The sequence below is a fragment of the Salvia splendens genome, chromosome 1 (assembly GCF_004379255.2).
Source record: "Salvia splendens isolate huo1 chromosome 1, SspV2, whole genome shotgun sequence".
Lineage (NCBI taxonomy): Eukaryota > Viridiplantae > Streptophyta > Magnoliopsida > Lamiales > Lamiaceae > Salvia > Salvia splendens.
In genome coordinates this window covers 32474722-32490930 of record NC_056032.1, presented here as the reverse complement: position 1 = coordinate 32490930, position 16209 = coordinate 32474722, and the positions used below count along the sequence as shown (strand labels likewise).

The following is a 16209-nucleotide window of genomic DNA, read 5'->3' as shown; positions in this document are numbered from 1 at the left end:
CACGGAACTTGTACATGAGTCTAAGAGTGAATGCAATATTTGTACATTGTTTAGCTATTTCTATGCATTATTTATCCTATTTTATGCATCATTAGACTGCTGTTGTACATGAGTCTAAGAATGAATGCAATATTTGTATGTTCATTACTTGAGTGATTCTGTACATTATTTGGCTATTTGAATGCATTATTTATCATGTTTTATGCACCACGTGATGGCTGTTGTACATGAGTCAAAGAGTGAATGGAATATTTGTATGTTCATTACTTGGCCGGATCTGTACATTATTTAGCTATTTTAGTGCATTATTTATATGTACATTATGTATATCAGTAAAAAACAACCTACGCGCTATGAATGTGCAACCCCAGATGAATTACTGCAGCTCGTGTATTTGGACAACGTTTTTTAGACGTAGAACATACTACACCCTAGCCCCTAGGCTTTTTAAACCCTTAGGGAAAATAAGAAACGTGCGTCAAACATCAAAATACGCCACAACTTAAATTAAACGGGTCAGGATAAATGTTCATTACATATCACAAATAATACATTACAGAAACTAAACTACGCATTATACTATACAAAATGTACATTATGTATAGATGTTCATTCCATGGTGAATGTCTCTCCACTGCATCGAGTCAATTAGGCTATTTATCTGCTCACCACCGGTGCCCGGCAAACTCTGAATTACCTTCTTCCATTATTGAGAGAAAAAAGATTGCTACACCGCCGACAATACACGATTATTGGCGCACAAAATCCATACTCGTATTAATGTGACGAAGGTAGATGATCCAACAATGCGTCCAGAGGCAGAGAATCAACATTTAGCATTCCGATTTTGGGTGCTGATTTTTCCTGTGCATTCAAACACTACCAATCTCAATCTACTCATGATATTGTATAACACAACCAAACAACAAATGCATTCGGATGAAAGATTATTCCAAAAATATGTAATTATAATAACAAATCAATTTAATAATCAATACAGGAACAAATAAAAATACCTTCTTCCATTGTTGAATAAAACGAAAACAAAACACGAATGCTACAAGAACAACGCTTTTTACGAGAAAAAAATCGTAAGATCTTCAACAGAGAATGTTTTCAACGGAGAAGAAAGAATTAAAGTTTTAAAGAGGGAAGAAAGATTCGATTAATTCCAGTAGAAAAACCTCTAAGATCTTTTGAGGAAGAAAATTAAGCAACTTACCATAAACTGTAGAAGGCGATGATCACCGTATGAGAGAGAGATTAAGATTGTCGTGTACAACTACTGACTGCTATATCTCTCAACAAATGGTTATGGGACAAGAAAAAAAATATTGCAGACGTATAAACTGTAAAAATCGATGATCATTGTGGGAGAGAGACATTAATATTGGCGTGTAATCTTTGAAAAATATGCAGAAAAGTTTCAACAAATTTTGGAAAAAGATTGAGGGAGGAAATCATGGAAGATACCATAACTGAAAATTATTCCTATACCAAAATTAACCTTTTCCTATTATTTTAATAATTTAAATAATCATAATCTGCTTAATTTTCGTCCATTAGATCATCAAAATCGTGGGGCTAGGATGTAGAAGGAAAAAGGAGAAATAATGGGAAAAGGATTTGAATACAATATATATATATATATATATATAGGTATATAGGGATGTATTCATTTCCTTTTCCTATATTTCCTCCTTTTTCCTTCTTAATATCAGCCATTATATTAGAGAAATGGACGGTCAAGATCAACATTGGGTAATTAATCCCGTATTGCATTATTTGTCCTATTTTGTGCATTATGAGGGTACAATAGTAATCTAATAATGACTGGAAACCGCTACGAATAATACACCACATGGTCACGAGTAATGCATATAATTGCCTATATAATGCACAATATGTGAACTGCAATGCATACGAACAAGATGTGCTGTGTTATGATGTTTGACACACGTTTCTTGTTTCCCCTAAGGGTTTAATAAGCTTAGGGGCTAGGGTATAGTGCGCAGACATGTATGTAATCTTCACATGGTAACGAGTAATGGATATAATTGACTATATAATGCACAATTTGTGAACTGCAATGCATACGAACAAGATGTGTTGTGTTATGATGTTTGACACACGTTTCTTGTTTCCCCTAAGGCTTTAATAAGCTTAGGGGCTAGGGTATAGTACCTACGCATTAATAACAAATTATAAAACGATACGAATAATTCACCAAATTGTCACGAATAATGGATGTTATTAATTATATAATGCACAATATGTGAACTGCAATGCATACGAATAAGATGTATCATGTTATGATGTTTGACACACGTTTCTTGTTTCCCCTAAGGGTTTAATAAGCTTAGGGGCTAGGGTATAGTACGTAGACATTACTAAATGCACGTATGTAATCTTCAATCCGTTGATTAACCCATATACACAAACCTCTAATAATGCATAATATACTGAGATAATGACAATTAATAGCTACATAATGCACTACCTTAACCAAATAATGCACATACGTATATTCCAATAACAACAATTTGTTAGTAATGTCTACGTACTATACCCTAGCCCCTAAGCTTATTAAACCCTTAGGGGAAACGTGTGTCAAACATCATAACATGGTACATCTTATTCGTATGCATTGCAGTTCACATATTGTGCATTATATAGTTGATAACATCCATTACTCGTGACAATTTGGTGAATTATTCGTATCGTTTTATAATTTGTTATTAATGCGTACGTACTATACCCTAGCCCTAAGCTTATTAAACCCTTAGGGGAAACAAGAAACGTGTGTCAAACATCATAACACAGCACATCTTTTTCGTATGCATTGCAGTTCACAAATTGTGCATTATATAGTCAATTATGTCCATTACTCGTTACCATGTGAAGATTACATACGTGTCTACGTACTATACCCTAGCCCCTAAGCTTATTAAACCCTTAGGGGAAACAAGAAACGTGTGTCCAAACATCATAACATGGTACATCTTATTCGTATGCATTGCAGTTCACATATTGTGCATTATATAGTCAATTATATGCATTACTCGTGACCATGTGGTGCATTATTCGCAGATACCAAAATGTGGCAGTTACTTTTCCGTCAAATGTCAATAATAACCCTGTAATGCATACAACCACCTTCTATAATGCAACACGGAACCAGTTTTATAGAATCAATCTGATCCGTTGATGCCTTAGATCTAACACGTAATATTAAGAAGGAAAAAGGATCTAAGATGTGAAAAGGAGAATAACGCTCCCCTATATCTATATATATATATATATATATAATCATAAGAAACAATCTTGCAAACCAATCAACCTTCAATACTCCTAATTTACTACATTAGTCTTATTTGCAAACCAATCAACCTTCAATACTCCTAATTTACTACATTAGTCTTATTGAGAATAGAGATTAGAGACATTAGAAGACTATATGTCACTCAGTACCTGAGATATATTCTTTTACAAACTTCTCTTTTTCCCAATAAACTGAAAAAGGCCCCAATGTTATTGTAGTACTCTCAATCTAAAAAAAATTCTTCTTGTTAGTTATCTGCATCTATCTTCTACGGATTTGTGCCTCTAAATGTTCAATTTTTAACCTGATTTTTTATAAAAGGGAAAACCTGAAAAGAGAAAACTACCAACATTTAACCTCCAAAACCATTTTCTACAGAGAGATTTCGGAAAAAGAAATTAATTTCGCTGACCTTTTGAAATTTGGGATTAAATTCGCTGATTTCGGAATATAGGATCGAGGCTGTGAATTTTCAAAATGATGGATTTTTGAGTTTTTCTCTTTTTTTTATCTCTTTTTCTTATTATTTCTCTTGCAACATTTATGAATTGATCAAACTATCCCTATAATATTTTTACCCCAATTCTGATACCTCTCATTTTCACCACTAAAATTAAGTACAACTCAAATCCATTACGAGAACAGAACCAGGGCATAAGAACGTGAACGGTAAGTGGCTGCAACACTAGCCCACTCTATCTTACTCACACATGATTCACAACAGGAGGAAACAATTAGGAAAAAATAACACAGTACTAATTTTTAATACCACTTGCAATACAAACTAATGCTAAAAAACTTTCGTCAGGAGTTCCAATGACACAAACTTTTAGTTCAATAGGTAAGACCCAGGAATCAAATTTTGACATTATCTCGCTATAATGGACGGAGGAAAAAAGCTTGAACTCTTAGCTGATGCCCCTTAATTAAGATAAGCATAGGAACTTGAATTGATAATGCATCCTTGCTTTTGGGTGAAAACGAGATGTTTTAGAATTGAGATGAAAAATACTCCCTCCGTCCCGGACTACTTGCATTTATTTCCTTTCTGGGCGTCCCAAATTATTTACACTCTTTCCATTTTTAGTAAAAATTATTAATTGTTGACTTTGCTATACACTCATTCCTTAATCTCCATGCCGAAAAGGAAATGTGCGAGTAGTCCGGGACGGATGGAGTATAAAAATTGGGGTACGAGGATAGTTTAGTCAATTCATAAATATTATAGGGAAAATAATAAGAGAAAAGAAGAGAAAAAAGAAAAAAAATTGAAATCCCTTATTCTAAAATTCGCCTGCCTCGATCCTATATTTCGAAATGGCAGCAAATTTAATGTCAACGAAATTAATCCATTTTTCCCAAAAATCTCTCTTTTCTAAAAGGGGAAGCATGACAATATCATTTAATACAGCTAATATCCAACACAGTTAATGATAACAATATGCAACATAAAAATCTAATCATAATATGAAACAGATTTAATCGTTAGAAATTTATACGGCAGTTCGAAATTTCCAATAGGAAGAAAAACGCTGAAATCAACAGATATCAAACGATTAAACGTACCATGGATTTGGGAGGGAGATTGGACTCGAATTTGGCGCGAACGACGCCGCTGTTGCCGTGGGGACGCGCGACCTTGCCCCAAATGCAGCGATAGTGAGAGCCGTTCTTCTTAACTTTGGCATTGTAAATGTAGGCCAATTTCTTCCCGAGATACCACGCCACTTCCTCCTGAGTGTTCACGCCCTCTACCTGAACCAGCGACGTGTTTGGATACTGGTTCGACTTCGACCTATCACCGAGTTACCGATTTTCGTTATGCCAAACACGGCCTAGCCGGAGATCGGAAGAGCGAAGAAATGAATAGTATCATTTTCTTTTTACCTTTTGTATCCAAGGATTGTACCGCGGACATAGAGTCTCACGCGCTCGCCTTGCCTACCCTTCACCGTTGCTGCTCCCCAAATACCCAAATGCTCTGAACCAACGCACAAACCCTAAGACTATGTTTATCAGCAACCCTCCAACCCAACCCAACCATCCACTTTTTCAATATTTAATTCATTTCTATCTCCTCCACATCATCTTCCACATCATTAATATTCATCCAACCCAACCACACACATTTTCATGGTTTATCAATGACAACCCAACCACACTATTATATATTTATTTTTATATTATTTTTTAATACTATTATTATTACATGAAATACTTATTATCGGAAATTTGGAGAATCGGAGAATATATTATTCTCATCATCCTCCATAGCTAGCAACAAGAGAAACTAAAAAATATGAAATTCTATTAAACAATAAGGATTATAGGAGGAGAAAAGATGATATTTTTTTTGTGTAAAACTATAGCAAATGTGGTCTCTATTTATAGAGGAAGAAAAATTATGAATTTTGGTATAATTTTTATAATTTTTTAATATAATATATTAAAGATATATAAATTATTAAAAATAATAATATCAGCCAATGAAATTGTGCCATTTGGCATAATCTCATTGGCCAAGTGGTGAAAGGGGTGGAGAGACCGTTCGGCCTGTTTGAGGAGTGAAGGCCACCTAAGTCAAGGAGAGAGAGAGACCCATGCATTCATTTTTATTTTTTTTTAAATTAGTGTAATGATGTGGCGGTCGACCTCGTCGACCGATAAACATGGTCTAAGGACCCGTTTTATAGGTGATAAACCAAGGTTAAGGTTGGTGGGACCCACCACAATCCAATGTTTGATACAAATTTTCAGCCTGGATAAATGCAATCCAAGGCCCGAAAAAAATTGCGGCGGCCCGCCAGGCCCGCGTGAATAGTGCCCGTTTTCACTATTGGGCTTAGTTAATGTGACCCACAAAATTTGTGGGTTTATTTTATCCTCTTGTGGGTTTATTTTATCCTACATAAATCCTACATTTGGCCCGAAAATTTTATCCTATGTTAATCCTCTTGCTATAACCCACTCACTCTATAAAACGGGTCCTAACTTTACAGGGGAATTTAATGACATTATTGGGCTAATTTAGAAACCCAGTTGTGGTTTTAGAACTGGGCTGGACGGGCCTATTTTAATTTTTATAAGCCTGTTTATGATTTAGACTTCAACAATAAATAATCTCTTTTTTTTGTGCGGTTTACCAAAATTAGTTATATAATTTAATCTCAAATAATCATAACAACACAATTCTTAAATTCATTACACAATATCTACAGAATAAATTTTTCAAATTCATTATACAATATCAACTATTCAACTCCTTATATAATTACTCCTTCAATTCCCAAAGAATATACATTTTAGACTCCTTCAATTCCCAAAGAATATACATTTTAGACTCGACACAAATTTTAATACAAAATTAATAAAGTAAGAGAGGTAGAAAAAAAATAATTAAAATATTGTTAATAGAGAATGAGTCCATTTATTAGAGATAAAAATATTTAAATTAAAAAGTGAATATTTACATGGGACAGACTAAAAAGATATTATTGTGGGATGGGGTCGAAGAGAGGATCACTCTCAACTACGGGATGGGATCCCCTGCTGTGGTGGAGAGCACAACAAGGGCTGCTCCTAAAAAAAATTTATATTAAATTTTTTTTATATATAATTCAAATTTATTATTAAAAATTTTATATGTGAGAGGGCAGCTGATGTACTCCCCACCTTGGGATCCCATCCCCTCAACTACTCCTATTGTAAAATAAGTTAAATAATGTAAAACAAAATTTACGTATGAACAATAGCCAAAACTGACAGCTCAATTGAGCGCGTTAAGAAATATCGGTTCACTACCTTGTTGATTAAGCTTAATCCTTCAAATTGTTGAATGCACTCCATTCCCTTCAATCATCTCATCATCAATTGAATTTCTGATAGCAACTAAAATGGAGCAGCCGTTGCTTTCAGATGGTAAGAGGGAGAGCGACAGATGGAGTTCTTACGAGCATGTGGGGAGAGCGGGCTCCGCCATCCCGACGGCGTCCCTCGCCGGAAGCGTAGTCAGCGTCGATGAAATTCGATCGGCGGCGGCTTCTTCCGACATCTATCTGCCATCTCTTCATGCCCCTTTGCTTAGCTCTCCACAACCTCACTATCCCAGAGGTAATCGGATTATCGACACAACTAATTTCTATTCTGAAGTTTCTGATTCAGTCTTACGACAAGTTAATTCTAAGATTGTGTGTTTGTTAATTTCATTCTTTTGGTTTTTTTGGGGAGGATATTTGGAAACCACGATCAATTTTATTTGCATTTGGGGGTGAGACCTAAAATTGTTTATCAGTAGTGGTTTTGTTATATGTAGAATATAAGAATCCAATCAGAATATTGCCATCGTTTTTTTTCTTAAGATTCATTAGGTTATGTTGAAAAAAACAGATTCTTTTTTGGTTGCATTTGTTCTTACTTTAGTGGAACACATTTTAACAAATATTTGCACTTTTACTCCTCAATTTAGAATCTGCACTTGCAGACCTGTTCTAGCTGACGTTTAAACATGTCGCTTTATCACGTCAAAGAAAGAAATGATATGTACTCTCTTGATTCATCGCTTACACACACACATAGAGGGAAGATGCTATTTCGCTGTTATTGTGTACAGTTATACTTGCTTTATTTATAAATCAAACCGCTTAACTTGTTAATCCAATCTATGTGGATTTTCCAGAATGTGTGATGTTCTTCTTTATTTAGTAATGTTAGTAATCTTGCTGCAGAACAAGTGGTTGGTCATCCTCAAGACTCTTATGACGGGCATTTAAGAGGGAATGTTATAGATGGACAAAGGTTAGTATTGAATCCACTGCTTGCCGCATTGCGTTATAGATGATAAAAAACAACTGGTTTGCATGGTATGTTCTAATGCGAGTGACTGTGTTGGGCTAGATTTTCATATATGAAACTGTTCGGTAGATATTAAGACTGAATTAATTATCAAGCCAAATCACTTTCTTGGATGACATACTTCATATTTTGCCTTTTTTCCAAGTAAGACATACTTCATATTTTGCCGAATTGTATTTTATTGTTACTTCTTTAAATATCTACACAGGCAAGTGCTGGATGAGGTAGAAATACGAGAACTTCTCTTAGATCATGTTGGTCATCGTTGTTGTTGGGGTAGTCGACCAGCTCGAAATTGGATTATTCAAGCAGTGGAGGATTGCAATGTCTATGTGGGAACCCTCGAAACGTTTGCTGAAGATAGGGAAATAATAACTGAGAAGGAGCCATATCTTGGTGGTGATGCACATGGAAAAGATAAGGGTCCTGAACTTGGAATATGGGAACTGGATCTGAGGTCTGAGTTTCCTCCTCTATTTATTCCTGAAAAAGAGTCGAGTGTCGTAGTTCCTCGATCAGAAGCTGTTGAGAAATGCTCAGGTACCAGCTCAAGAATAGAGAATTACCTGGCTTCATAATCAAAATTTAGACCAAAATGTTGCATACTCACGTTGATTTATCATTGCGTTTCTTAAGGATGTGGAGGAAGAGGAGATGTTGTATGCTTGACTTGTAATGCAGATAAAGAGCCTGGTTTCTACAAGGAGAATCAGATGTTTCAGTGCTCTACTTGTCACGGGAGAGGTTTGTTGGCACATATGGACGGATCTGATTCAATGTGAGCATTTAATTTTTGAACTATTTATTGGTCTTTCCATGAAGGATAACTCTCTATGAATAGGGTTATCACTACAAAATTTGTCATATCTATTTGTGGTGTTGTGTTCTACGTATACTTACATGACCAAGAATTCCATTTGCAGATGTAAAAACTGTAAGGGTAAGGGAATGCTACCTTGTGCAACATGTGGATCTCGAGGATTGATCAAATGTGAGATGTGTCAAGGAAGCGGCTCTCTTCTGACACGCAAAGTGGCTATTGTAAAATGGTAAGTATTTACCCACTTGAAATATAAAGTATCCATTTAGTCCCCCTTTGGAATATACAAAAGCTTCTATGAACACTAGGAAACAGGAGTAAGATATCGAGAAGGTTTTGCTAGTAAATGACATAATATTCTGGGTTGGGCATAACATGGGTAAAGTTCATTTCATATAAACTTAGAGCAGAATCATCGTATGCACGGCATTCTTCTTTCTAGTCGGTTTTCTTCACTCAAATAAATGACTCTTTCTCTGAACTAAGACCATTACTGACCATTTTGCTCAATAGGAAAACCTTGCAAGCAAGAAAAGTGAGCGCGACCAGTGGCACAGCGTCTGTCCCAGATGAAGTATTCCACAGGGCGAAAGGAGTGCAGCTGTGCAATACACAAGCCCACCAGTGCACTCCAGCCTATTTTGCAGACTCGTATTTCCTCAATAAGTTCTCGTCAGAGGTGATTGCTGAAAGGGCTCAAGTATCTCCAACTGCAAGAGTGATCTGTGAAAGGCATACCATCTCTGTCGTTCCAGTAACTCGAGTAACCATGGCTCAAAACCGTAGCTCTTTCAGTTTCTATGTAATCGGAACCACCAGAGAGGTGTACTTGAAGGACTCGTATCCTTCGACGTTTTGCTGGGGGCTTTGCCCATGCCTTGAGTGGCTGAAGCTGTAGTTTAATTTCTTAGATGAGCCGGTTTGATTGAAGAGAAAAGAGGTGCAGGATCTCTCATTAGTAGTTTGGAGTGTGTTATCATCATGCAAGAACAACTTTGGAGCTCATTTCGTTGAGTTTGTTGATGTCTTGTACTGGTGTCTGGCTTGTGTTGTTGTCTGTGAGGCTCTGGAGTTTCCGTGTTTTGATCTTTCATTAAACGTCCAATTTCAATTTGTTTTATGGAGAGAGTTCTTTTATGTATAGCGTAAAAATAAATATGGAAGTGAGAATCCGCTTTTCTTTGTACCATAGCCTCTATATTTATACTCTTTATGTGAAAAAAAATACGTCAAAATTAATGAAAACCGAGTATGGGCTTTGTCATACTCGACCAAATAGGATCAAATCCTACCCGGTCAGGTAGAACTCTCTAGACTAGAAACCACCCTTTGGGACCTAATTGGGTGGAAGTTAGAAAGTGATTCCTACCTGGTTGGGTACCACTCTCTGGAGCCTTGTTTTGTTTGACCCAATCGGGTTGAGTTTAATGCATAACTCATACACGGTTGGGCCTTCACCGGAGTGGGTGGAGTTTCAAGCAAAACTCCTACCAGTCGAGGGCCTCTGACTCTGGCCTTATGTTGCTCAGGGGTTTGTTCTTCACATAAACTCAACTTGTCAAATCAATTGAAAAATTAACATTCAAGCTATTAAATTCGGCAACATGCACACCATTCAACTATGATTTTCTACAATACTTCTTACAAGTTTATCACCTATAGGAGCTCATTTTTAAGACAACCCAGTAACCCACATCCAAACACAATAATTTAGTGTTACTTTTTTTAATATAAATTTCTTTAATTTTCTTCTATTTTTTTTTCAAACCGTCCAAAGTCTGCCTCCATCGCAAAATTCTAGAAATGGTCCATTTGGAAATCTTCATCCCAAAATGGGCCAATATTTTTTATTCTACAAATAAGTGTAGTGCATTCTCAGAAGGTCTAACTAAACTCTCTGAGAATGTGTATTTAGATACAGATTGGATTAGGAACCAAATTTGATAGCAAACCTACATTTGAAGACAATTGTTACTTGATGGCATTTGATGGGGTCAGGCTCATGCCCAGACATGGTGCTTCCATATATGCATAACACCTGTGTAGAATAAAAAAAAACTAGCCCAATTTTGGAAAAAGATTTCCAGATGGACCCATTTCCAGAATTTTGAAGGTATGTTCTCATTTCAAACCAACACAAATCGTGAAATAGAGAATTTAAATGCAAACTTATATTTGTGTTTGCACTGTTAAAAAATGCAGATATTTTGTGAATTTAGAGGACGATTGGGGCGAATGAAGTATAAAATTATTGTATATGTAAGGTCCCATCTAGTGAATGAACATAAGAGCTATAAGTATGCAAAACCAATAATACTGAGCATAACTTTATTGAATTGTGACATCATTAATACATTGAGATAGCATTCTATAATGCTTAAATAACAAAAAAAAACACTAGATAAACCTTCTTTTAACATAAAAGAAAATAAATCCAGTGAACGTTCAATTAGATGAGGCTGTCGTGCGAATCTTGTACGAATCACGCACCAAACAACACTACAATCATATGTATCCATCATTGTCGTCGTTAATTATTATAGACCGATGATTAGCTTACATAAAAAAATGCCGTTTTAGGATTCCACTGGCTGTCACATATATACTTATATGCAAGTTTGTGTTGAATAAAACAATGGCATTGCTGAATGTGTTTGAGGCCTTTTGATTAATTTTTTAATATACACCTGTCATTCCAATACACACACCCTTTCTCTCCACTTTCTACCTGTTTTCCCCGCCCTTCATGCCATCATAATTCGTTTTGATCGACACCTTTCAAGACAGGGAATTAACTACCAATTCAATATTACCATACATTTCTGAATTCCCCACAATTAATGTGTAAAATGATTAAATAATTTAATCTTATATCACATTTGTATTTGTTTCCAATAGTTACACTGTGTACTCCCAATCGAATAAATTATGAAACAATAAATTGAATGCATGTATATGGAGTATGTTTTATATTATCTCCCCTGCGCCGTCCGTACGTACCCACCAAAAACCGACCAACTCGTCGTCGAAGCGCTTAGGTATCTTTCTGCTGCGGCGCGTGTTCTAGGAAGGGTGTCTGTCCCTCTCCAAACACCTCTTTTCCTTAACCAACCCAACTCATATGGCACCCGTCTGCTGTACACTATGACAACACTTGTATCTAACCTACAACCTTGTCATTGTGAAGCTACTCCAACTGCTTCTTTACTCCTGTTGCATACACAACCCGGGAAAGGATTTGCGTAGAAATTCTCCTCTAGTCTCGGCACCTCCCCTGCCTGCCTCGGGGTAGGCCCCCCGATTCTCTCGCTGTGCAGACGCTTCACCTCATCTGCAAAGCCCTCCCAAGAAATTGTCCCCTCGTCCAATGAATCAATCAGTCTCACAAAATTCAACCTGTCACAAGTGCAACACGTTTTAGTTAACATACAAATGTCTTTGTGTTAGACATCTATAACATAGACTGTTGACATAGTCTGCAATTAGTAAATATTTAGCAACTGATCATATCCCATAAAACATATATATATACCTATCAGGATTTATAGTCCTTCTAAATCCCTCGAACTTTCTGTGGCCCTGCACCGCCTTCGCCATGTTCCCATCGTAGGTGTAGACAAACACGTCGCTCTCCAAGGCTATGATGTAGTCCAACGCAGCGAGCCGGTTCTGGTAAGGCTTGAAGGGCTCCAGTTCTTGCTCTGTCGCCAGGGTTGAGTGAGAGAAGACGTTTGGATACTCCTCGCGCAGCACGTCGATGCTGTTGTTTCCGTATATTTCTCCCGCAACGATGTAGATTTTCGTTGAAGAGGGATACCCCATAGCCTTGAGCAAGAAAGCTGCCTCTCTCGGAGACATTGGGCAGCCTCCCTGCAGCCGTTTCTCTCTGCTGTCGATCTCTTTCTCCTTCCAATGCTTCACATTGTATCTCATCTCGCGAAGCTCCTCTGCTTCCACAGCACTAAGGTTGTGGTTGCACCCAGTGAACGCAAGCATGTCTTTCTCGTACCTGAACCAAATGAAATCAAATTAGGTCAACAATTCATCTTCTTCATCCTACAAAAAACATAAAAAGTAATATGATATTACCTCAAGTGAAGAGCAATGTAAGGTACGTCTTCGCCTCTGAGGCGCTCAACCAGTTTCTTCCCGAACTCTTCAATCTCAGGCGTGTAGCGAAGGGCCTCATAGTTAGTACGGCATCTCAGCTTCTGTATGGAGGAGGGAAGGCCGTTGTTGGCGAAGCGCGAGTCTGTATGTGTGAACTTGATCACCTTATGCTTCTTCAGCAAATGAAGAATCTCTCCTCTGTAGTAACTAGCCTATGCATTGACCATAAACAACCTTTAGTTAGTTCGGTTTCGATCCACCAACTGCAGTAATAGGTTGTACATAGAAGCAAGAATGCGACTATACCTTTGACCATGAAACGGGCGCTTTAATCAGGGGATGCACTGATTTGAACCGTGATGGCAACGTCTCAACTATGTCGACATCCTCTCTCAGAGCCTCGATAAAATGCTTCCAATCAAAGATATCCTTGAAATCACTGCCAAAAAAGGAAAAGAAAGCAAAGATTATTAAAAAAATTAAGAATTCAAGTAGTTCACATGTGATGGATGATGATATTCAAACAAATGAAACAAAATTCACACCTAGGATCTGTCCAAAAGCTCTGATGATCAAGGGAAGGAAGCACAAGAGTGGCATTCATAATCTTGGCTACTGCAACCATATCACATATCTGCATTCAAAGATTATTAATTACATTACTACCGTCATTCGACAAGCTAGCTAAAAGCACAATGTGATCATAGACTACTCACGCCTGTTCTCATTTGATTCAATCCTCCGTTGGCGTGAACTAAAATGTATCCATTCGTCTTATTTCTTGTTCCTGTAATAAATTTTACAATCCTATAATATCAGGGGAAGAAAAAAGATGGTAAGGGCTTAAGAAAGAGGAGAAATGCGGCCTACTTGTCCAATTTCGTGGTCGAGATATGCATCTGTAGTAGTTGTCACTATTGGGTTTCATCCATATTTCTGGGACCTGTATGAAATAATCCAAGAATTAAGCTCTGGTAAAATTCATTGTACATTTAAATTATGCAAAGGATCATGACTTTTTAGCTAAAGTCTGCAGGTGTAAAAGGCCGATTTTGGAGGACAGAAAAGTAAGAATTTTTCCATTGGAGATAGAAATAAATCACAAGATTGAGATACAGACAGACACGTGAGAAAAATGACCAGCTAGCATGAAATTATTTTTTGTTTTACTAGCATTTTTTATTTTTTATTTCTAGCGCAACGGTCGAATAATTAGCAGAATTCCACATCAATAATGAATTAATAATAATAATAATAATAATAATGTGGACGAAAAGAGTCAAAGGCGACTTTACACGCTCAATTTTGTTGCCGCCCACTAAGAAGTTCTGGTTAAACAAACAGGCCAAAAATACGACCATTCTTTAATTTTATTAACAAAAATAATTCAATAAATCAGTGCGCCATTAATGGAATGACAATTTTCATGGGTGAAAAAATTAAAAAGATCAGTTTTCATTCCCCATTAATAATTTATGATCGCTTAGACATAGCTCAAAAACTGCTCATACATGGAATGTCAAGATAAATTCTCGGACTTGAATTAAAGAATTTCACAATTTGAGTTGGAAAATCCGAAATTGACAAAATCTAGGAAAATCAATGAAATCCAAAGCTAAGCTACAAGTGGAAACCAAAAAAAGTTCCTTTTTCTATAGAGAGAGAGAGAAAGAACTGACCGGAAATTCTTTCATCTGGCGCTTCTGCAAAGCGGCGCCGTTCGATGCTTCGGAGTCGAAAACGGCCATATGCGCATTGGACGAAAAATCATTCTTGAAATTGTGAATAAACAAAATCTCCTTCTCCATCCGGACAATGTTGCCGCCGAAGGATAATTTGATGTAGGCGGAGACCATCACCGCCACCAAAAGCAACGCGAAAACCGTGCGCCCCATGTTCTTCCTTGAGGCCAAAACCGCACCAGCACTCAACACACATTCCTCCCCGCGCAAAATCCAACTCTCCGCCGCTCTCTTCCGCGACGCCAGATACCGAATTGCGGCTCCGCCTCCGCTACCGATTGTCTCTTCGCCGGAGAGGGAGACTTGCGCGGGACCGGCGGCGGCCTTTTCCTTCTCCTTCTCCTGATCGGCGCTCGTGGCGTCGGTGACGCGGCGGCGGTGGTGGGTGGCGGTGGGTAATTGGGCGGTGGGGGTGTTGGTGGCTGACATTGCTCGGAAGATACACATAGGAACAGAATTGGGAGGGAAAGGAAAAGGAAAATTGAGTTATGGGGTTAGAGAGAGAAAGGAGGGGAGAGCAGTGGCCATCAACGCTGAACCGTTGCTTTGTAGGACTAGTATTTATATTTTCATTCAGCCTTGTTGAATCAAAGGAAAATAATGTTTTGTTTCGGTTATGTTTTATTTTATTTTCCCTTTTATTGGAAGTTGGGACCGAAATCCATGGCAACAAAACAAATGTCAGAAAACAGTGTGGCTGTGTGTGCGCAGTGCAGTGCAGTGAGAGAATGTGATTGGGCATGTTAGTAATTACTCAAAAATTTCAAGTTTAAGAGCATCCGCAGCGGTGGCGGTTGGCGCCACCGCCGTCCGTGCCAGCGGCAAGGCGAAGGACCGCCACCGCTGCAACCGCGCCGCTGGCACGGCGCTGCTCGATGTATCGAGCACGTCCGTGCCAGCGGACGCACACGTGGCGGTCTCCCATTCGCCAACGGCATAGCCGTTGGTTTCAAACATTTTTTTATTTTTTTTTTTTAAAAAATCGGATTTTTATTAAAAAAATCGATAAAAAATAAAAAAAAAAACAATTGGATCCATGATATTGGGTCTCCAAAAACAATTGGGGTTGGTGCCGCCGGATGCGTAGTCTTCCTCGGGTTATATTAGCCAATAATTATGTAATTTTTAATTTTTAGGAGTTCAATTATGTAATTTTTAATTTTTAGTATTTTAATTATGTAATTTTTAATTTTTAGGATTTTAATTATGTCTTTTTATTTTATTTGTAATTTGTTATTTTTATTGTGGGTTTTTTTAATGAATTTTAGTATTATGAAAATGTTTTTGTGTAATTGAATTTTATATTAATTGTGCTCGTCCTTGCGGAAGAGCACAGTTGTGGGTGTTGTGCTCTTGCCAGAGAG

At 37.4% G+C, this 16209-nt stretch overlaps 2 protein-coding genes and 1 long non-coding RNA gene across 3 annotated transcripts; 1 reads left to right on the top strand and 2 right to left on the bottom strand.

Moving 5' to 3' along the window:
• Positions 1–520: 520 nt before the first annotated feature.
• On the bottom strand, positions 521–5333 carry LOC121802917. Its single transcript, XR_006050878.1, has 3 exons — positions 5210–5333; positions 4889–5117; positions 521–864 (listed from the first exon to the last, which is right to left on the bottom strand). It is a non-coding gene; the product is annotated as an uncharacterized LOC121802917 (long non-coding RNA).
• A 1727-nt stretch (positions 5334–7060) lies between these two features.
• Positions 7061–10179, top strand: LOC121798414 (protein SSUH2 homolog). The gene is made up of 6 exons (XM_042197412.1): positions 7061–7432; positions 8047–8116; positions 8382–8713; positions 8810–8951; positions 9097–9222; positions 9507–10179. The coding sequence occupies exons 1-6, from the start codon at positions 7216–7218 to the stop codon at positions 9889–9891; spliced, it is 1272 nt and encodes a 423-aa protein (XP_042053346.1). The 5' UTR covers positions 7061–7215; the 3' UTR covers positions 9892–10179.
• Positions 10180–11619: 1440 nt separating this feature from the next.
• On the bottom strand, positions 11620–15441 carry LOC121798408 (O-fucosyltransferase 19-like). The gene is made up of 8 exons (XM_042197397.1): positions 14783–15441; positions 13974–14046; positions 13820–13890; positions 13649–13737; positions 13410–13542; positions 13083–13315; positions 12526–13002; positions 11620–12389 (listed from the first exon to the last, which is right to left on the bottom strand). Exons 1-8 carry the CDS (start codon positions 15290–15292, stop codon positions 12170–12172), a joined length of 1806 nt encoding a protein of 601 aa, XP_042053331.1. The 5' UTR covers positions 15293–15441; the 3' UTR covers positions 11620–12169.
• Positions 15442–16209: the final 768 nt, after the last annotated feature.

What these genes read in the sequence shown, in the direction of transcription:
- LOC121798408 (XM_042197397.1), bottom strand. Translation starts at nt 15,292, where the DNA reads ATGTGTATCTTCCGAGCAATGTCAGCCACCAACACCCCCACCGCCCAA. An exon ending in TACATTGCTCTTCACTTGAG is followed by an intron (nt 13,003 to 13,082) that starts GTAATATCATAT and finishes CATTTGGTTCAG; the next exon opens with GTACGAGAAAGACATGCTTG. An exon ending in AGGACTATAAATCCTGATAG is followed by an intron (nt 12,390 to 12,525) that starts GTATATATATAT and finishes CACTTGTGACAG; the next exon opens with GTTGAATTTTGTGAGACTGA.
- LOC121798414 (XM_042197412.1), top strand. Translation starts at nt 7,216, where the DNA reads ATGGAGCAGCCGTTGCTTTCAGATGGTAAGAGGGAGAGCGACAGATGG. An exon ending in AGCTGTTGAGAAATGCTCAG is followed by an intron (nt 8,714 to 8,809) that starts GTACCAGCTCAA and finishes GCGTTTCTTAAG; the next exon opens with GATGTGGAGGAAGAGGAGAT. An exon ending in ATGGACGGATCTGATTCAAT is followed by an intron (nt 8,952 to 9,096) that starts GTGAGCATTTAA and finishes TTCCATTTGCAG; the next exon opens with ATGTAAAAACTGTAAGGGTA.